The following is a 23522-nucleotide window of genomic DNA, read 5'->3' on the forward strand; positions in this document are numbered from 1 at the left end:
GCCTGATGATAGAAGGGAACATATGCTTCGCAGCAATCCCATAGATGTTGTGTTGGCTAGTCACTCATTTCTGAATTTTCCATAGATGAAATTATTAGAAATGCATAAATCCTATGTTTTGCTCTAATTCAGTTAAATTTAAAATATGAAACTTCATCCCAAGTGAAAACAGGAACTTGTCATGCATAGGCCACTCATAAACAGAGGTAATGAGCTGACAGACGGGAAATAGAAAAAGGTTTTCAAAGAAAGTTTCAAAGAAGTCGCACATGTTATAGAATGAGATTATCAATCCATTAGATTTTGGAATGTCAAAATTGTAGCACTGGTATTTTACCCAGTTGACAGATAATGAACCATGTATCGGCCTCTGTGACAGGTCACGATATGTTGGGTATGTCAGTTCTTATGTCCAGAAATGTTTGATAGAATAAGTTAAAGAAAATCCAATAAATCTTCTGTGGACTATGAATCTATGAATCTGTATTATTGATATTCCTGTGCTGTGCAAATGTCTGATATTACATAAAAGATTGTAGTGCAATGATCCAACTTCTGCAGTTCAGTCTCTTTGGCTGGTAACACCAAACAGGAATAGAGAAAAATCTAGAAAATACATGATGAGTATGTGTTGAGATAAGAGTAGATGGTAGTACTTTGTGAATGAAATACTTTGTCAACATACTTGTTGACAAGGTATTTCAGCTTAAGGACTGGCAAGATGAAACCTCTTGAAGTTGTAGATAGAAATAGGAGATCCTTGTACATTTATTATCTCTGAAAGTTCAGAAATAGTTAAGAAGTCTTTTATATAGAACTGCTTCCTGCATTTTTCCAACATCAGTGACACTGACTATACAGTATTGCGAGAATGATTATAGTTTATGGCTGTGACTCTACTGTAAAATAATGTAGATCCTGCTCTCAAGGGCCTAAAAGAGTCCCAACTCTCTCTTGCAGCTCAGTTTTTTTTTTTTCTCTGACCAGTAGTATCCCTAGAATTGTTATAGGATTTTCTGGTATCAACCCATAAAACAGATATGTAAGATCAAATGTCCCAAACATCTCAAGTTTGGTCTTTTCAAAGTTAACACTCAAGTCACTAATGCTGTTAACTTTCCTGAGAGATTGAAAAGCAGTAGATGATGAAATCTCGATCTTTCAATATTAAAATACGCTAAGGACGAACTACATTTTTATCTGTATATGAAAAAATTTCATGACTACAGCCAGATGTGAACATAAATTTATTGCCAGAATACTAATAAATTATATTACATCAAATGTTTTATAAATTTTGTACAAATTAAATTGCAATATGTTTTTGACAAAAGTTACAACCTTACAAAGGACATAGTTAACCCAGCGTTAGTAAGGTGGGGTGTCACAGACCCCCAAACATATAGAAAGAAATAACTGTGACACCACCACCTTACTAATGCCGGGTTAAGAAATCAATGTACAGTGCTTATAGAAATCTATACAGAGAGACATTTCAGTATGGAATATGCCCACCTAAACTGCGATGCTGCTCTCACAACATGATACCATGCTTAGCACCAAGTGATTCAGCTTTTTTTTAGTACATAAACCTTCATAATAGTATAATTTTCATGACCAGAGATTAGCAAGATATATATATATATATATATATAGAGAGAGAGAGAGAGAGAGAGAGAGAGAGAGATTTAGTATACATCTTGACAAGAGTTCATCATCATGTATACAAAGCTATTACACTTTCTAACCTATAAGATATATATTATATAAAAGATTACAGTACTACCTCAGTTTCCTGAATCAGTTTATCAATATCTTTGTTGGTATAGAAAGCTGCTGCCTCAACATAATTTTGTCTCCATTTTACACCAGCATCAGTTCCAATTAACTAAATATTAATATAAAATGTTTGCATATGTGTTACTCAAAATGCATCTTACTTTTAAGATTAATAGTTATGAATTACATTTAGAAGCAAGACAATTCTGACATAACTATTTAAATATTTCAAAATGCATATATTTTATAGAATATAAATAATATTTAAACAATGGAATATTTCACTAAACATAATCATTTGAATCTTTGTTTTTTTATTATGCCAATTTGACAATGCTCTTGATACTTGGATGGAAATTTCATGGAAACAAAATTCTCATGTAAGTTACTCAGCACATTTCATTCAATGTCTGCTTACATTCTTATTTGTAAGAATATTTTGCAACTTTATTATACTAATGTTCAACATAAAGAGTCACTCATTTAAGAAATACAGTTCACTGACATCAGTCTTTAACAAAATTAATTTAAAAATGTTCCTTACAAATATGAAACTATATCAGTGAAATGCAAAATTTTCCAAATAAAGGATTATCAAAATAAATGCTATTCTTGGTAAGTACTATCACCTTATATGTTTATCTTCCCTAGCTGTAGAAAATGCCAACTAGACCTTGTTGTGAGAAGTTTATATTATTATTAATTTTATATTGACAACTTTCCTCCAAATTAGTCTGCTAGGAATCCAATATTATCAGATCTTATATTTTGGTCTTCTAAGTCATTTCTAATTGTATCAATTCTTGAGCATCCTCTTGGTTCTTTTGCCTGCTATCTTGGCATCAAACACCTACTCTGCTAATCTTTCCTTTCCCATTCTGTTTAAGTGATTATACCACCTGAGATTAGCTCTGTTCACACATGCCTGAATGTTAACAATGTCAAATTTCTTCCTAATATTTTCATATTTAATATTATTCTGCCATTGATACCATCTGTTTGCTCCTCTAATTTTTCTCAAAACTCTCACATCTGTGGTCTCTAGTATTTGAGCAGTATATAAGACTGTTTAAACTGGTTTGAACAGTGCCTTGTACATTGCTTGTTTTGACTAATTTCTCTCTTATTCCATATAAATTTATTCAGTTGATACTCCATGATACCAAGCTTTGTTTATTCTATTACCCATTTCCATATTTTATTATTTTATATTATTATTATGATTCAGGCCTCCATGGAGTCAAAAGACTCATTGTGGGAGGTCCTTCCTAGAAAACACAAAGTCTATCATACCACTCCTTGAACTCATTAACCATTCGTGCTCTCAACACTCTATCAGGCAATGCATTCCACGGTACTTCAGCATAATAATACAAAACAGTAAAAAGCAGGACTGATATAGTAGATAAGGGAAAAACCTTGAAAAAGTGATTAAATATTATTATTGTTATTAATCTGAGACCTTCAGGGAGTCAGACTCATCGAGGGAGGCTATAAATCACCCACACCAGATGTCATATCTTCCCTTAAATTCATTCACACTAGATACACTCCTACCCTGAAAGGCAAACTATTCCACTCACTCACTGCTCTGTGAGAGAAAAACCTAGCTCTTATCCCTTTCTTGACTGTGAACAAACTTAACTTCCATGGATGCCCCCGTGTTCTCTCTCTCTCCACCTTTCATATAATGAAAAATTTCATAAATATTTATTTCATATCTATCCTATAACACCCATTCAAAAGTTTATAGCCCTCTATCATATCACCCCTCTTTCTCCTGTTGACCAGTCTGTAATGTGCATACTTGCAATCTGTCCTCATAATCTAAATCCCATAATCTTTGTAACCCTTTCACAGCTTCGTTATCCCCTTGGAATCTGGGAGATCAAATCTGCACACAATAATCCAGGTGTGGTCTTATCAAAGCCTTATAAAGAGGCAAATGACTTCCTTATCCTTAGATGTCAATGTTTGCTTCAACATTATAATTATCCTCTGAGTTGTATTTGCAACTTTTGCTGTGTGACCTTTGAACTTCAAATTCCTATCCACCAATACACCAAGATCTCTTGCCTTCTCAGTTTCTTGTAGCATAACCCCACTAATATAATATGCTGCTGGAAATCTCATCATGCCAAAGTGCATAAATTTACTCTTACTAACATTAAATTAATAGACATTTTCGTTTGCCCGAATTTCCAGCCTATACAAATCATTTTGTAAGTGCTGAATATCAGTAGCATCTCTGATTGTCCTGCCTATCTTCACAACATTAGATATTTTAATTCTATTACTAATCGATAATCTTGATGTTGGTAATTTTATTGGATAGTTTTACATCACTTGTTTTTCAAATATTAGATGTGTCAAAGAAGCGTTCTTACACTGTTTATTCAACGCGCATGCTCTGGGCGTTCACTGGGCACATGACCACGCGATTAGTGTTGTTTGTTTGTTCAGCTATCGAGGTTATGGTGCTGCTGCTCACCAAATTACTAGATATGCATTGTGATGTGGCCCTCGGATTGGACATCCCTGATCTACATCAAAAATTTGAAGGATTTTATCAAAAATAAATAAGATATCGTTTTAGATCAAAGAGATATTTTAACGAGTTTGGACATAAGTCTTTTCACCAGCATTTTAGGGAATTATTACAGGTGATTTTAAGGAAATATAAATTGGAATGAAGAGGTACAAATTAGAAGAAAGGAAGATTAATTTCTATTTTTGACTCATCTCCAAAATTATCGGCTTAGTGAGACCTGGTTGACAGAAGATGATATAGGGAAAGAATGTAAGGGATATTTTATTTTCAGCAATTACAGAGGGAATAGGATAGAAGGAAGCATAGATATTATTAATGACAGCTGAAGAAATGCAACCAACAAAAATAGAAGTTAAGGAGAATTTTAGGACTGAAGAAGGTGATTCACTTGAGGCTATCTGATGTGGGTAACTTCAGAATTGCACATCTGATGTTAGATTCTCTGATGTCATAACCACATATAAATATGCGATTAAAAATTCTGTACTACAGAATAAAATGTGGCAAATATAAAAGTGATTATAACAAATTAACATATTAATAAAAAAGCTCTTTTCAATTATGCTATTACTAATATAATTTAAACATCACCTTGTCATGTTTCTTCAAAATTTTTCTATAACCAGTAAAGTTCAAATTTTGATAGTTCTGTAACAAGATGAGACTTAAGTAGAATTCACTAAATGCCAGTTTCAGATCATGAATTTTACGTGAGTAAACTTGCTCTCCTGCACCTTTGTCCAATCCCTTCAGCCATATTGCAGTCCTAAAATACAAAACATTAATTTTTTGTAATCTTCACAACAGAGATTTAGAACATTTCATGTGTATGCTATGCAGGCATGACAGTTGTGAGTTGAGATGCTGACAAAATATGATGAATGGCTGTAGGACAAGATGGAAGTACAGTTTGTGAGTGTATGATAAATTTGAGGAACAAATGGAACTGAAAACAAGTGGTATACTACCTTTGAATGAGTTTGGTGTCAACCACTCAGAGGAGACTGTTGTTAGGAGAGAGGTAAAAGTGAATGAAAAAGTAAGAGGAAGTATGAAAGAGCAGGAAAGTCAGAGAGAATTGTGTCCACTCAAGGTGGAGACAAAAATGAAAAATAGTAGAGGTGTGAAACAAAGGCAGGAAGCAACATTTAGCTGAATGTTGCTTTATGAAATGCAGAGAGTGATGACAAGGAGATGCTGAGGCAAATTAGTTTAACAACTAAGAAGAGATTAGGGAATTATTACATGTAATTTTAAGGAAATATAAATTGGAATGAAGAGGTAGAAATTAGAATCAAGGAAGATTAATTTCTATTTTTGGCTCATCTCCAAAATTATCGGCTTAGTGAGACCTGGTTGACAGAAGATGATATAGGGACAGAATGTAAGGGATATTTTATTTTCAGCAATTACAGAGGGAATAGGATAGAAGGAAGCATAGATAATATTAATGACAGCTGAAGAAATGCAACCAACAAAAATAGAAGTTAAGGAGAATTTTAGGACTGAAGAAGGTGATTCACTTGAGGCTATCTGATGTGGGTAACTTCAGCTATTGGGAGATAGACTGAAGGAAAGGGTTCATGACAATACGGAAATGAAATTTTTACAGTTACTAAGGGACAATTACCTGAAACAGCATGTGATGGAGAAGACTAGGAGACTGAGAGTGATTGATCTGATAACATCAAAAGATGTATCCATAACCAAGGTAGCCAGTCACTCTGCCTCCAATCTTGTTCTAGAAGGCTGCTAAACATGTGGAATTCTCAGTCAAGGAGTGTTATGCGGAACTGCAACTCCATGGCATAAGAAGCTACAAAGGAAAAAAATCATCAATAGTAAAAAGAAAAATATCAATAGTATATGGGATGTGTTCAAGGATTATTTAAAAGAAATAGTATCAGACTACATACCCATGGTCAGAAGGCTAAACCAAGTGGAAATGAGATGAGTAGCAACATAAAAAAAAGGAGATATATAAAAAAAAAAAAACATTGTGGAGGGAATATAGAAAAAAAAAAATGTGTTCAGCATGCCTATGAGCAATTTAAAGCATAGACAGGAATGGTGATCAGTGAAATGAAGATGGTTAAATCAGATTATGAGAGAAAATTAGCTAAATAGGCCAAAAGAAATCCTAAAATATTTTTTCACTGTGTAGGAAGTAAGAATGATTTTGAAAGATTAATCAGTACTGATGGTAGGAAAGTGACAGAAGCAAAAAAATGGCTAAGTTACTAAGGGAGAACTTTGCAAGTGGCGTACCATCCAAGTGATGTTTATAGTTGCTAATGTGCCAGAGAATGATGTGAAATGAACTGGAGATTGTTGCTGAGCATATTGAGAAATATCAATATGAATAAAGCAGCATGTTTGCATGAAATGTCAGTCCATGTGTTATGATAATGTGCAAGAGAACAGTCAGTGCACAACTCTCAGTGATCTTGTGAATAAAGGCTCTTCATCTCTATCAGCCTCTTGTCCTTTGTAAGTTCAAGTTGATAAGTTCTTTTAAGTTGTCCATCCAATTCTTTTGCGGTCTTTCTTCTTCTCATTTCCTCAATGTTCTCCAACATAACTGCCTTTTCTGATGATTCATCTGCTTGCATAATATGTCCAAAGTACATCAACTTCTGTTTAGCAATCACCATCTCCAAGAAGCATTCTGTCTTTATGCTCTCTAAAACTGATTGGTTATTTTTGTATTCCATGGGATTCTTAATAATCTCATCCACACCATAATTCAAATGAATCAATTTGCTTTCTGTCTTTCTTCTTAATAACCTAGCTTTCATATTCATACATCACTACTGTAAATACCATTGCTTTGACAATTCTAACTTTTGTGGCCTTATTAACACCTATCTTTCATAATTTTTGTTAGGATTAACATAGCTTTTTTTTCCTATGACTATCCTTCTTTTAATTTGATCTTCATATTTACCATTATTTCTGATTCATAACTTTTAACAATTTCTACTTTATCTCCCTCTATTATAAATTCATTTAAATTGTCAGAAGTCTCAATTTTGTTTTGCTGATGCTTAAATTAAGCCCAGCTTTGTTACTTTTCCTCTTTTCCATCTGCATATCTTAAATTATTTTTCTGCCACCAATCTTAACTCCAGCCTGGACTTTGTCTAAGTTAGCCATTCTCATCATATCTTTACTATAAGTATTAAAAAGATCAGGCGACAGTATAAAACCTAGCTGTACCCCATTTTCCATTTGAACACTCTCTGTTTCTCCAAAGGCTTTTTTAACTGAAGCTTCTTGGTTGTCAGCTCTCTTATCAAGAGAATTAGATACTCAGGTATTCCCATTGATCTTATTACAATCCACAGTCTGTCTGTTGTGATCCATGCAATTAAAAGCTTCTTTATAATCAATAAAACAGATGAATACTTCCTTCTGAAATTCTCGCTCTTTCCATAATCCATCTCATGTTTGCTACCTGATCTCTAGTTCCTCTACCTCTCATAAAGCATGCTTGTTCTTGTGGCATCTCTCTATTCCCATATGGCTCCAGCCTTTGTTGGATCACTTTCAGCATAACTTTACTTGCATGTCAAATTAAAGCGATGGTTCTATAATTCTCACAATCTCCAGGGTTTGATTTTTTTTTTTTTTTTTTTTAACTGGGATGAATACTGATGTTTTTCCAATCTCTAGGCCAGTATATTTTCTTCTAAACCTGGTGACAAATTTCAGTCACTATATTTGACTACTTCATCCTCATCTGCTTTCAATAATTCCCCTGACACTCCAGCAGTTTCAGGAGCTTTTCCTTTTGGCACCTGTTCCATTGCTGATATCACTTCACTTTTTATTATCATGGGTTCCTCAACAAATTCTCTTTCAATATTATTATCTTTCTTGTCCAAATCCTCTACATTCTCTTTCCATCTTTTTTTCCCTGCTTCTTCTTCCATCAAACATTTTCCAAAAATACTTTTTCAACTCCTAATCTAGGAATAAACTTCCTTATTACTTTTTATCCTTCTAGACAGATCTCTTGTTCTTCCTATAATACTGTTTTCTTCTATTTCCTTGCACCTTTTGTTTAGATGTTTTCCCTCATCTTTCCTATCCTGTCTCTGGAAATCTACACTCAGTAGTCTAACCCTTTCTTTGTTTCTCTGAAGTTTCATTTTTCTCCTTTACTGTTTGAATAGCTTCTTCAGACAGCCATTTACACGTAGTCACCCCCCTTTATCTGTGGGAGATAAGTTCCAAGAGCCCCCTCCCAGTGTATGCCTGAAACCATGGATAGTACTGAACCATATACATAAAATGTTTTTTCCTATACATATATCCTATGATAAAGTTTAATTTATAAATTAGGCACAGTATGAGATTCACAATAACTAATAATAAAATAGAACAATTATAGCAATATACTGTGATATAAATTATGTGAATGGAATTTTTTTTTCTTTCCTTATGAAGTCAAGAACTTTCTTTGTTTCACTTAAAGGAAGCACTTTAATTGCAGCATTGCTACTCTTGCTCTTTGGGGCCATTATTAAGTACCATAAGAGTTACTTGAACACAAGCACTGTGATACTGCGACAGCTGATCTGATAACTGAAACAGCTACTAAGTGACTAATGAGTGGGTGGGTAGATGGATATGCTGGACAAAGGGATAATTCACATCCTAGGCAGGGTAGTGTGAGATTTCATCATGCTACTCAGAACAGCACACAACTGTAAACTTATGAATTGTTTATTTTTGGAAATTTCCATTTAACATTTTCAGACCAGGTTGACTGCAGGTAACTGAGACCGCAGATAGGGAAGTGGGGGGGGACTACTGTACAATCTTTCTTTTTTGTTACTTTACTTAGAGTCTTCTTTACCTTTTATTACTTACTTGTTTCTTCCCACAGTTCTTCTAATTCTCTTCCTGTCCTCTCCAAACTTTTTAATTTCTTTTCGACTTTTATTTTAAATGCTTTATTTATAAGATTTAAATCAAATCTAATACTGTCCTTTTCTTTCTTCTTAGCCCTTAATTTCAATTTAACTTCAGCTATCAATAATTTGTGATCTGTCACATAGTCTGCACCTTGGATCTGTCCCACAGTTTGCTGCATGGATAGCACTTCTCCACCTTCTGCTGGCAACAATATAATCTATCTGATTTGTGTATTCACCATTAGGAGAAGTCCATGTGTACAATCTTCTTTTATGTTGTCAAAAACAAGTGTTTGTAATAAAGAACTGTTCTTGAGATGTATGGGGGGTGCTAGAAGAGGAGAGAATGGAAACAATAGAAGAGAGGGAATGAGAGAGAGGTATGGGAATGCTAGCAGACGAGAGGATGGAAACAGTAAGAGAGACGGAACGAGAGAGAGATATGGAAGTGCTAGAAGAGGAGAGAATGGAAACGGTAGGAGAGATGGAATGAGAGAGAGGTATGGAAATGCTAGAAGACGAGAGGATGGAAACAGTAGTAGGAGAGACAGAATGAGAGAGGGATATGGAAGTGCTAGAAGTGGAGAAAATGGAAACAGTAGGAGAGAGGGAATGAGAGAGATGTATGGGAGTGCTAAAAGAGGAGAGAATGGAAACAGTAGAAGAGAGAGGTATGGGAATGAAAGAAGAGGAGAGAATGGAAACAATAGGAGCAAGGGAATGGTAAGAGGTATAATGTATGGCGACTCAATGATCCGTGGTGTTTAAGATAGGATGCGTGAGGAGTGTTTGCCAGGAGGAACAATAGAAAAGGTGGCTATGGCAATTAAGAGAGGTGAAAGGGTGGATGAGATGATTGTGATGGTAGGAACGAATGACGTGAGCGGTAATGTAAGTTGGGCAGCGAGAGATATGAGATTTTTGCTTGAGACTGTACGGAAGAAGACAGAGAGAGGAAAAATAGTGTGTGTATTGCCTAGGTATGATAATGATGAGCTGAGCAGAAGAGCGGTGATATTGAACATAATAGCGAGAATGTGTGACAAGAGAGGACTGGTATATGTGGATGCTTGGAGTGCATTTGAGGAAAGAGAGGAATTGTATGCGAGAGACCGTTTACATTTGAATGAGGAAGGACGTAGGCATCTGGAGAGATTGCTGTTCTGAACGAGTCAGTGTGTCCCAGGGAGGATGATAGCAGGGGTGGCCTCTTGGGGAATGGATACTTGGGAGAAGGGAGACAATGTCAGGTAACACTGAGCCCAGTGGAGTCTAGAAGGGATAATGCTGGGTATAGAAACAATGGCATTTATATGCTTTATACTAATGCGAGAAGTATCCGGAATAAGGGAGAGGAATTGGTGGCGCAGATAGCATCAGCCTGGCCAAAAATTATTGCGATCACTGAGACGTGGTTGACAGAAGGGGATATAACAACAGGAATAGAAGTCGCTGGGTATAGCATTTTTCATCAGGATAGGAGGGGAAAGCGTGGTGGTGGAGTACTGCTTATGATAAGTGATGACCTATGTCCTCTAAGAGTGGAGAATTTGGAAGGAAGTGAGACAAATGATTTTGAGAGCGTATGGTGTGAGGTAGAGGTAGGCAAGACAGGATATTTAGTGGGGTGTTGCTACAGACCCAGGAGCACAGAGGATGGGGACCAGGAGATGTTTAGACAGCTAAGTTTGGCAAGTGCAAGAAGAATGATTGTTATGTGAGATTTTAACTTCAGTAGTATAAATTGGAGAGAGGAAGATGCATTTCTAGAATTCTTGAGGGACAAATGTCTTAGGCAACATGTAACAGAAGGAACAAGAGGTTCAAAAGTTTTGGATTTGGTTATAGCATCAGAAGAGTTGATAATAACTGAGTTGACATCTCTCCCACCAGTTGGAGAGAGTGACATATGGTGTTGACTTGGAAAATGAATAGACATGCAGGAGTATCAAAGAGACGGGAACTTATGTGGAATTATAAGGCAGGTGATTATAATAGTCTTAGACGTCAACTTCGGGAAGTTTCATGGAGGGAGGAATTGGAAGGCCGGGATATCACTAGTGCGTGGGAAATTGTGAAAGAATATTTGTTATCAGCAATGGTAAGTTGTATACCACGAGTGAAGGAAAGGATGCAATTTGGAGTAAAGTGGATGACAAACAATATTAAACAGGAATTGCATGCGAAAAAGAGGCCATGGAAGAGATATAAGGAGACAGGTGAAGAGATGCATGAGGAATATAAGACACAGGCCAGAAGAGTGACTAATGTGGTAAGGAAAGCGAAACTGGAATATGAGAGGAGATTGGCCCTAAGATCCAAAGAAAATCCTAGGGAATTTTTTAGCTATGTGGCCAGTAGGAGGAGAAATGACTGTGGAAGAATGATATTGTGGGAGAAAAATGAGAATAGAGTGACTGATGCAGAGGACATAGTGGAATTGTTCAATGAACACTTTATTGGAGTATTTCATCCTAGAGGAGTCAGTTTTAATGCTAGAGGGATAGGACTGGTTCGAGGTCTGGAGGTACAGGAGGAGAGTGTGTTTCAGATACTGTGTACTCTGGATGTCAGTAAAGAAGTGGGACTGGATGGTATTTCACCACAAGTTTTGAGAGAATGTGCTAGGGAATTGAGAGTGCCTTTAACGTGGCTTTTCAATGAAAGTCTGGCTTTCGCAAAGGTGCCCAGGGAATGGAAGGAAGGTAAGATAGTGCCATTGCATAAGGGTGGTAACAGACTGGAAGTGTCTAATTATAGGCCAGTCTGTGTGTCATCAGTAGTTGTTAAGATCGTGGAGAAAGTAGTGAGGGACCGTATACAGCATTGGGCAGATGAGGGTAATGTTATCTGTGAGAATCAACATGGATTTGTGAGAGGACGCTCTTGTTTTAGCAATTTGCTAGCCTTTTATAATAAAGTTACAAGAACATTAAATGAGGGAAAGGCATATACTGCAATTTTCTTAGACTTGGCGAAGGCATTTGACAGGGTGCCACATGATAAGCTGATATTTAAGTTGCAGCACATAGGTCTGGATGTCAGATTGGTCAACTGGATTCAGGATTGGCTGTCTGATAGGTATCAGAGAGTTGTGTATGGTGGAGCAGTTTCAAGGAGGCAGAGGGTTACAAGTGGGGTCCCACAGGGCTCAGTACTAGGACCTATATTGTTTAACCTTTATATCAATGACATAGCCAGTGGATTGCAGGGGGATATTCAGTTGTTTGTGGAAGATGCGAAGCTAGGAAGGATTATTAGTAATAGTGCAGATGTGGTAGCCCTGCAAGAGGATTTAAATAAGCTAGATAGATGGGCAAATGAATGGGGGTGTTGGTTTAATGCAGCAAAATGTAAGGTCTTAAGGTTTGGGAAACATCGATGGGATGCTGCATACTCTATGGGAGGAGTTATACTGGAGGAAGTAGGGGAGACAAGAGATCTGGGGTTGATGATTGATAGAAACCTGAAGTTTAGGGGACATATTGCAAAGGTGGTGAAGGTAACACAGAGGATTGCTGCTATTATGAGAAGGACACTGACCTGCAGAGATAAGAGGGTTATCATTCCGTTGTATAAGTCTCTGATCAGACTACACTTGGACTATTGTTCTCAGATTTGGTCCCCAGGATTTGAAGGGGATAAATTAACTGTGGAAAGGATACAAAGACGGATGACAAAGATGGTTTCAGGACTGTACAAGGATAGTTATGAGGATCGGCTGAGAGAATGTGGACTGCAGAGTTTGGTGGATAGAAGAAGGAGAGGTGATATGATTGAGACTTTTAAACTGTTGAGAGGTGGTTACAGGGTTGACACTGGGGAGTTCTTTCGCTTGGTTGAACAGCGGGAAGGAGTGATGACAAGAGGCCATCCCTGGAAGTTACGAAAGGAAACTGTGAGCAAGAGGGTAAGGAGTGGTTTCTTTGTGTGGAGGGTGGTTGAGCCGTGGAATGCATTGCCTGATGGAGTGGTGGGAGCGAGAACGGTCAGTGAGTTTAAAGAGTGGTATGATAGACTTTGTGTTTCTCAGGGGGGGGGACCTCCCCTCGATGAGTCTTGACAGACTTTATGTCTTAGGAAGGACCTCCCTCGAAGAGTCTTTTGACTCCTCGGAGGCCTGAATAATAATAATAATAAAAACTCCAACATTCTTTCTCCTGCTTCATTCCTGTTCTAAACCAAATTTTCCAGTGATGCCTCATTCTTCATTTTCTCCACTTTTGCTTCCAATCACTTAATATTAAGAGAAAAATCTGTTTTATTAATACTGTACACTACTTGGTGCAATATACTGTAAAATTCTTCAACCTCATCTTCACTTGAATCCGTAGTGGGTGTGCATACACCTGTATGAGTGTAACATTCACTGGATATGCCTTTATTCTGATTAGGATAAGTGATATATTTTTTTTTGAAGTAGCACATCAGAGCATTAAACATCAGTTTGATATCAGTTTAAAGAAAACTATTGCCATTTTCTTGTGTATTCATCAGTTATTACAAATAGTGCAACACAACATTTCACAGCTAGTTTCCTATTGAAAACTATCTTCTGAACTGGGTAATTATTTGTGATATTTTTGATTTGATAAAATCTTACTTTCTGATCCTCTAAAGCACTTCTAACTACATTAACCAACCAATTTTTTTTCTTTGGATCATTTTCCTGCCATTTTGCTTTCAACTATTCCTTTAACCCTCTGTCTTCTATTCTGCTAAAGTAAACATACTATCTTATATTAATAATGTCAATTATTTTCTGATACCATTTTGAATATGATTCTGATATTGATATCATCTATTCATCTATCTCCTTGATTTTTCTCAGAACTCTCATATTTGTGATCCCCAATTATTGATCCACAGTTTTATTTTATTTTCTTTATTTTTTTTCAGATTATTCAGAAATGTTAGGTTCAATAGCCTGCCATGGCTAACTAACTTGACTTCATAAAAACTAAGTAATACTATGATAGGGTAGTTAAACCTATCAGCATGCTCTACTATACCTGCCATTTGGATGTATTTTATGGCTGGTTTGCCTGTTTCGAGGAATGAAAATTCAGAGTTTCTAGAAAGGGAAACCCAGTAGCTTCTGTATCAGACTGGTAACTCACCTTTAGTTGAAAACCTAAATGAAGATTTTTTATGTCACAAATAGGATTGAAACTCAGGTCTAAAACCAAAGAACATTGCTTTATTTATTTATTTATTATTATTATTATTAACATCCAACCTCCATGGAGTCAGAGACTCATCATGGGAGGTACACATTATCACACACAAAGCTCATCCAACCATGCCTTAAAGTGATTCAGTGTGTCAACATTCATCACACATTCAGGCAATGCATTCCAATCACCAACCACTCTCCATGCAAAGAACCCTCTCCTCACTCCTCTGCTCACATCCTCTTTATACAGTTTCCAGTAATGACTTCTTGTTCTATTGCCTTCTTGCGCTATGAAAAATCTCTTTCATGTCAACCTAATAACAACCTCTGACTAGCATATATGTCTCAATCATATCCCCCTCTTCCTCCTATTCACAAGGTTTTGCAATTTACATTTTCTCAATCTGTCCTCATACTCCACACTCCAAAGACAGTGATAACCTTTGTGAATCTTCTTTGGACCCTTTCCAACATATCATCTGGTGTCGAGGCTAGCTGGTGAAAGGACGTACTGTCGGAGAGCTCCTGAAAGATTTGTGATTTTTGTTGATTTATTAATATTTTGTTAGATTTAATTGTGTAATTTTAGTATATTATTGTAGTTTTATTAGTGTAGTTAGTGTACTAAAGTGTTTTATAACATAATCTATGTTGGGAAGTCGCTGCTAGAGGGATTCGTAGTGTGTAGTGTTCGTGAAAGCTCCAGATAAGATAAGCGTTATTTTCAGTTATCGTTGATAAATTTACTTTAATATTGCGTAGTTTTGTTTGCCTTGCGTATCTTAGTGCATCTATTTGTGTGTTTTTGGTGTTTATAATTTGATCAAATACGTTACTAGTAATGGCTCCAGTATGAAGGAAAATGGTGGCCAGAAATGATGGTTTGCCATCTTCTTTCAAGAACGGTAATGTAAAGGAGATGATTCAGTGTACTATCTACGAAATGTACGCTTTGCGGAGTGTGGTCAGAGTGTGGTTAGATGATAATAAAGGAGTGAATGTGTGTAGAAAATGTAGGGAGAATGAGGAATTGAAGTGTATTTCGGATTGTGAATGTGATATTTTTGTCAAACTTCAGAATGAAGAAAATAGGGATATGACAAGAAACGGTAAGGTTGTACCAGAGAATTGTGAGAGTGTGAATGTAGAAACTGTGAATGATAGTATTAATGGTTTTACAGAGAATAAAAAAGATGAGATAGATGCAATGAGTAAGATCGCGTTGTCGAATGGTGCGATACAAAGGGCAAAACAGCAGCTAGAGCGTATGAGCAAAAGTCGACTGAATGAACCAACCAATAATAAAAAGTATAACAGGAAAAATAGATGTATGAGTGTGAACATGAACAAAATGAAGGATAGAGTGATGTATGGAGACTCATTAGTACGAGGTGTGTTAGTAGAGGATTTGACAAAATCGTACCAACCTGGTGCGACCATAAAGGATGTAACTGAGTCTATTAGAGAGCAAAAGGAAAGGGTGAAAGAAATGATAGTTGTGGCAGGTACGAATGATTTGAAAGGAGATAAAATGGAAATGATAGAAGACCTGAATGAATTGTTTGAGGCAGCAAAAGAAAGGAGTGAGAGAGTTAGAATGATTAGTCTATTGCCACGGTATGACAGTGAAATGTTTAAAAGGAGGGCCATAATTGTGAATGACATTATGCGTGGGTTATGTATGACGAGTGGTGTGGAATTTGTGGATGTGTGGAGTGAGTTCGATGGGCGAAAGGATCTATATAAGATGGATGGCTTGCATTTGAATGGTTACAGTGTAGGGAGACTTGAGAAAGTGCTGCTGAATGTAATGGATGTGCAAATTCAGGGAAACTAGATTTATTAAGGGGGGGTAGATATACAGTCCTTAGGGAGGCAGTTGAATGTATGAATGAATATAATATGCCCGAGTCAAATAAGGACAACAAATCAGAGTGGGATAGTTAATATAAGGCATCAAGGTAGGGTTGGGGCTAATGGGGGTCTTAAATTCATGTACACTAATGCTAGGAGTATTAGAAACAAGAAGGAAGAGTTTTTGGCCATGGTTGGCACTTCCAGACCACAGGTTATTGGTATTAGTGAATCATGGCTGACTGTAGATGATATAGCTAGTGGGATTGAATGTGATGGGTATAGTGTGTTCAGGAATGACAGGGAGAATAAAATGGGGGGGGGAAGTATAGTTGATGATAGCTGATGAGCTACAGCGAAGGAGAATAGAAGTTGAATTGCAGGATAGAGGAAAAGAGCACATTTGAGGCCATTTGGTGGGAGATTGTGGCTAGCAGAACTAAATATACAATTGGGTGCTGCTATAGACCAGGTGATGGAAAAGATGGTGGTGACAGTATGCACAAGCAAATAGAAGAAATGAGTGGAAGGAGGATAATTATTATGGGAGATTTCAACTATGGTCGCATTGATTGGAGTGAGGAAAGGACACATGGGAGGAAGGAATTGGATTTTATGTGTTTATTAAGGGATAACTATCTGTGACAGCATGTAATGGAAAATACTAGGGGTCAGAGAGTGCTTGTCTAGTAATTACATCTGAGGATTTGGCTGTAACAAATATGACCACATTGCCACCAATTGGTGAGAGTGATCACAGGGTCTTGACTTGGGAGGTGGCTAAAGGTGTGGAATTTTCAATTAAGACAAGGTACATGTGGAATTATCAGGCTGGAAAGTATGACAAGCTTAGGAGTTTGATTGGTTCAGTGCCATGGCATGCACAACTGCAAGGACTAGAAGTTGATAGTGCATGGGAAGCAGTTAAGAAGTGTTTGCATGAAGCAATGGCTGACTGTATACCTAGAGTCTGAATAATAAATCAACTAGGGGTTAAATGGATGAATAACACCATTAAGCTTGAGCTGCAAAAAAAGAAACAACTATGGAGGGAATTTAAGGAGAAAGGTGACCGGCAGGCACATGAACGGTATAAAGCGCAGGCCAGAAGGGTAACGAGTGTGGTAAGAAAAGCAAAAAAGGATTACGAAAGAACATTGGCCATGCAGGCTAAAGAGAATCCTAAACAGTTTTTTAGATATGCAGCAAGTAAAAGGAAAAATGTACATGGCAAAATGATTTTAAAGAATGCCGATGGTAGGGAGGTAACTGAATCAGTTGATATAGTTCAGTTACTGACTGAGCACTTTGCAAGTATATATCATCCAGGTGGTGACATTGCAGAAAGGAATAAACCAGTAGATTATACGGGAATTGTGGTGAATGAAGTGGAGGTGAGTACTCTATTGCATAACCTCAACGTCAATACATCTGTGGGATTGGATGGTATACCAGCTCGTGTTGTACGAGAAGCAGCTAAAGAATTGTCAGTACCCTTGACCATTTTGTTTAATTTGAGTCTCGGGTCTGGGTTAGTCCTGAGGGGGTGGAAAGAGGGGAAAATAGTTCCACTGCATAAAGGTGGTTCCAAAACTGCTGTTGTAAATTACCGACCGATTAGCATATCAGGAATCATTGTCAAGGTCTTAGAGAAATTAGTCAAGAAAAGAATACAGGATTGGATAGATGAAAATGGGATATTGTATGGGGGACAACATGGTTTTGTGAAGGGTAGATCATGCTTCAGTAACTTGCTCACGTTTTATAACACAGTGACGGCTGAACTGGATAGGGGTAATGGGTTTACAGTGATACTACTGGACCTTGCCAAGGCCTTTTACAGGATACCACATGGAACCCTAATCAGTAAACTGGAGCAGATGGGGATAGATATAGGGCTGGTGAGATGGATAGGAGAGTGGTTGAAGGAGAGATACCAGAAAGTGGTTTATGCAGGAGTGGAGTCTAAAAGACAGCTTGTGACTAGTGGTGTGCTGCAGGGCTCTGTTCTTGGACCACTGCTTTTCAATTTGTTCATCAATGATATAGGAAAGGATTTGAGAGGAAGTGTTCACTTGTTTGCTGATGATGCAAAGTTGGGTAGAGCAATTGCGAGTGCACAGGATGTCAAAATTTTACAGGATGATTTGGATAGTTTGGAGGACTGGGCTAGGAAAAACGGATGTCAATTTGATGTGGCACTTTGGGGTGAAAAGAATAGCCGCAGTATATCGCATTGGTGGAACTGTACTCCAGGAGATTGATGAGGCCAGGGATTTGGGAGTGTTGGCGGATAGGGAATTGAAGTTTATGGGGCACATTGCAAAAGTGACTAAATCAGCTCATCAAATCACTTGGCTTCTGAAAAATACTTTAATATGCAGAGACAAACAAGTTGTTGTTCCTCTGATATCGAGCCATCTGGACTACTGTGCCCAGTTATGGGCACCAGGGTTTCTTCGTGATGGGGAGGAAGTGGAGAGGATCCAGAGACGAGTGATCAAGATCATAGAAGGTCTGTGGAATGAACCTTATGAGAATAGGTTGAAGATTTGTGGGTTGCAGAGATTGGACGATAGGCGAAGGAGGGGTGATATGATTGAGACATTCAAATTACTGAAGGGTTTCTATAGGATTCATCCAGAAAATATTTTTGAAAATATGACTGGTGGTGGGAGGACTAGGGGCCATGCATGGAAGCTGGGCAAGAGCGTGGTTGACAAGGGAGTTAGAGCTGGGTTTTTTGCTTGGAGAGTGGTGAATGAGTGGAATAAGCTTCCAGAGTCTGTTGTGGGTGCTACGACCATGAATGAGTTCAAGGCATGGTATGATAGATACTGTGTCAATGTCTAATAGTTGTTCTTGACATGATGTTAGGGCCTCCCTCGATGAGTCTGTTGACTCCTTGGAGTTGCCCGGAACAATAATAATAATAATAATCTTTGTCACCATGAAAACCCGGCGACCAAATCTGTGCACAATAATCCATATCAGGTTTGATCAAGGCCTTATACAATGGCATCATAACCTCTCTATTTCTGCATGTCAGGGTCCGCATCATTGTCATTATCTGATGTGATGTCTTCACAACTTGTGCAATGTAGCCCCTGAATTTCAGGTCCTTGTCCAGATCTCTCATTTCCTCTACCTCCTTTAAGGTTTCCCTCACCAATAGCATACTTTGCATTCCCATCGTTGCTTACCAAATTTCAAAATTTTACACTTTGCTACATTGAACTGACACTTCCACTTACCTGCCCATTCATGCAATCTATTCAAGTTTTCCTCCTGCAAGACCATAACATCTGCCTGACTCTGCATTGTTCTCCCTAGTTTTGCATCATCTGCAAACACCACACATCACTAGTTAAATCCATCCCAATATCATTAATATATAGAAAATGAACAACAATGGTCCCAAAACTGATCTCTGCAGTACACCACTAGTGACCTTCCTCTTACAGGATACCACACCCCACATACAACTTTCTGATACCTATCTGACCAGTCACTGCTTCAAATCAGAAGTCTGTTATCCAATCCCATCTGTTTCAATTTAGTTAATAGTTGGTCATGTGGGAGCCTATCAAAAGCTTTTGCAAAATCCAAGTACACTAATGTAAATGCATCTCCCCTGTCCAAGGTTTTTGTCACCTTGTTATAGTATATAAGTAAGTTAGTAAAACATGATCTCCCCTTAACAAACTCATGCTGATAACCACAAAGAATACTGCTGTTTTCAACCTAATTCTGTATTCTACTTTTCACCATTCTCTCTCTCTCCAGTATCTTCACCACAACTCTGGATATACATATTGGCCTATAATTTAAAGCCACAGCCTTACCACCACCACCACCACCTTTATGCAGTGAAACAATTTTACCTTCTCTTCACTCCCTTGGAACCTGTGCTGTTGTAAGAATATTATTAAACAAGCATGCCAATGCTAGTGATGATTCCCTGGAACATTCTCTTAAGGTATATCTTAAGAGAATGTTAACTTAACATTCTCTTAATGTCATCAAATCCTATTGCATTATTGACATCAAGGTTATTTATTTCCTCAAATACTTCCTGGTTACTCACAATTAAGCCATCATCCCCTATGTCCTCTAGCATTTAAGTTCCTTATGATTCCACCCTGATCAGGATGAAACACTCTTATAAAATGATCACTGAATACCTCAACAATGTCTTCTGCAGCAGTTACCATTCTATCATTTTCATCTGCTAACATCATCTTACCATGATCATTCTTCCTTCTACTTGCCACATATCTAAAAAAACTCTAGGGTTTTTCTCTGTCCAATTTCTGCTCATACTTCACTTTTGTTTTCCTTACTAACTGAGTCATTCTCTTGGCTTGTTCTTTATACTCTTCATGAAACTGATTATTATCATTATTCATCTTGTACTGCCTCCAATGTACCTTCTTCTTCTTCCAGATTTCATGCTTAAGTCCCTCATTCATCCATTTTACACCTACCTTATTCAGCCTTTTGGCTTTCGGAATATTCACATATTGATGCTGTTATGTATTTCTTTGTCAGTTCCCAAGCTGCATTTATTTCCTTACTGTTCAGCTCCTCATTCCATGCTACAGCTCCAAGCTATCTCCAAAGCTGGTCATGATCATCAGGCTTATAATTCCACACACATCCTTTCCTCACAGAAGTCCACATATGGCAAGCCACAACCCAAGTGATCACTCTCACCAACTGGAAGAAAGTGTGAAACCCCACTCAATTACATTCTCTGATGATATGATGAGATATAAAATAATCGATCCTCGTGTGCCCTCCTTTACATACTGCCTGAGATAGTTACTTCTCAAAAACTTGAGAAATTCATTTTCCTTATTCACAAATGCTATTTCTTCATTCCAATCTATACTGCCATAATAATTACCCTTCCTTTGTTCACTAATCTAAGTTGTTTATAAGTTTCTTCATCACCATTCTCCACATTCCCTGGCCTATAGCAACATCCAACTAAACATGTCTTCCTGTCAACTTTCACATTACACCACACTGCCTCATAACCAGTGCCACTATTTCCCTCTTTCATGTCTACCTTATGTGGATATAATTCCCTTGCTATCATTAGCAGTACTCCTTTTCCCTTCTTGCCCTTTCTATCCTCATGAAAAATACTGTATCCTTCTATTTCTATTCCCTTTATGACATCATCTTCATTCAAACATATTTCACTTATTCCAATAATTTTGGGGCAAATAAACTCGATCACTGAAACCATTTCATCTGCCTTATTTCTGATACTTCTGCAAAGGCATATAACAGAATATCAGCTAAGCTAATGCCTTTTATTCCCTTAAAGGGAGTAGGTGAGGCCTTTTAATCCTATGTAGCTTTTTTTTCTTTTTTTTTTTTGGAGACTGAGTGAGTAGTTTAATCTCCACCGATAGCCAATCAGAGATAGCTGGCTCATGACTATCACTAATTATAGTCATATGACAGATAGTACATTGGAAAATATTATATAAGTTGGAACAAATGGAAATGAATGTTGAGCTGGAGGCATGGATAGTGATGACTGATAGACTACCCATAGAGTAGTATACGGTGGAATCTAGGAGAATGAGGATGACTAGTGAAGTGCCTCAGGACTCTGAACTATTGCCACTACTTTTAATTTATATTTCATTGATACAGAGAATGATTTAAGGGAGGGATATTCAATTGTTTGCTGATGATACAAAACTAAGGAGGGCAATAGCTGATAACGGTGATGTAGATAATCTTCAGGATAATTTAAATAAATGGACAGAGAGTTGAAGTTTGGAGGTCATAATGCAAAAGTTGGCAAAATATCTCAAAGGATTACTTGGATGTTGAAGAATACACTGACAAGTAAAGATAGGGAGGTTATCATCCCTCTTTATAAGGTTATGATCTGGTCAAATCTTGACTACTGTGCACATAGTCATTTGGATATCTTGGGGATCAGGGGGATAGTGGAGAGAATCCAGAGACATGTGACCAAGATGGCGACAGATTTGTGGTGCTTATGAGATAGATTGACAGTGTTTGGGTTGCAGAGTTTAGTTGGCAGGCAGAAGAGGAGGGGAGACATGACAGAAACTAAAGGAGTTTTATAAGATTGACACAAAAGAAATTTTTCAATACATGATGTGTAAGGAGAGAACAAGGGGATCACCCCAGGAAGTTGTGTAAGAGTAGCGTTAGTAAAGATCTGCAAATTAGATTTCTTGCTTGGAGAGCTGTGAATGAGTAGTTGATAGTGAAGTGAAGAAGTTTAAGGAGAATGATAGGCATTATGTGAATAATGGTTACTGTGGGTGTGACATGATAAGTCTTCAGATCCCATAGAGATATATTCATACAATAATAATAAAATTAAATCAAAAGAGTGTTACTTTAAGACTGCAGACTAACTGTTTATATATAGTTTTATTAAGCATATTACTATATTGCTAATTATACTGCAGGCCTGGTCTTGGCTGAGTGGTTAGCATATCTACCCTCCAACCAACAGGCTGTGGGTTTGAATCCCACCATGGGCATGGATGTTTTTGACTGGAGGTGAATTTCATTGTGCAGTGTGAGACTACTGAAACCTACAAATGAACTGGTGATCTTCCAGGGCTGAACTGCATGGTCATCTTTGCCAACGGATGGTAGGATGTTCACCTCATTATATGATGTGTAAGATGCCACAGTCTTAGAATGAATGCCCTTTATTCTCCAGCACTATTTCATACAGCCAATCCTTGTCCCAAAAATTAAGATCATCCATTATGATTTCTTGCTTTTGATTTAATAATATATTTCATAATCACCCACCACTAAATCCCAGACCAATGATAACATCTACATATAATTCATCCTGTTAGCCTCTACTTCAGCCTCAAACCTTCTGTCTTCTAAACCATACATAGGATCACTGTGCCAACAGGATTTGATGTCCTCATCATCAGCAAAACTTTCCCACTTTTTTTTTTTTTTTTTTTTGTCACTGTTGTCTTCCATGAAAATACTATACCTCTTGCATTCTATTCCTATAAGCAAATTCTCATCTGTCAGCCAGATCTCCCTATAATGCTTAGAATTTTGACCACAACATACTCACCAATGCAAGAAACTCTTCCTCGTCCACCTTGTTCTTAATGGTTCTAAACATTAGCAAACAGATACAACAATTAACCTCTAAGCTCATTACATATCAATGCATGTCCTATAGTCTGTCTTGTAATTTAAT

General features: G+C 37.4%; 1 protein-coding gene across 1 annotated transcript in view; it reads right to left on the reverse strand.

Moving 5' to 3' along the window:
• Positions 1-23522, reverse strand: part of LOC150098060 (solute carrier family 53 member 1-like) — a 235703-nt gene that overhangs the window by 189924 nt on the left and 22257 nt on the right. Inside the window, exons 5-6 of the mRNA XM_090406669.1 lie at positions 4922-5096; positions 1787-1888 (exon numbers count right to left, since the gene is read on the reverse strand). Coding sequence (XP_090262795.1) covers positions 1787-1888; positions 4922-5096 — 277 coding nt within the window. The remainder of the gene's footprint in view (positions 1-1786; positions 1889-4921; positions 5097-23522) is intronic.

Source organism: Typopeltis vanoorti, chromosome 16 (genome assembly GCF_054136105.1).
Source record: "Typopeltis vanoorti isolate ZY-2024b chromosome 16, IOZ_Tvanoo_1.0, whole genome shotgun sequence".
Lineage (NCBI taxonomy): Eukaryota > Metazoa > Arthropoda > Arachnida > Uropygi > Thelyphonidae > Typopeltis > Typopeltis vanoorti.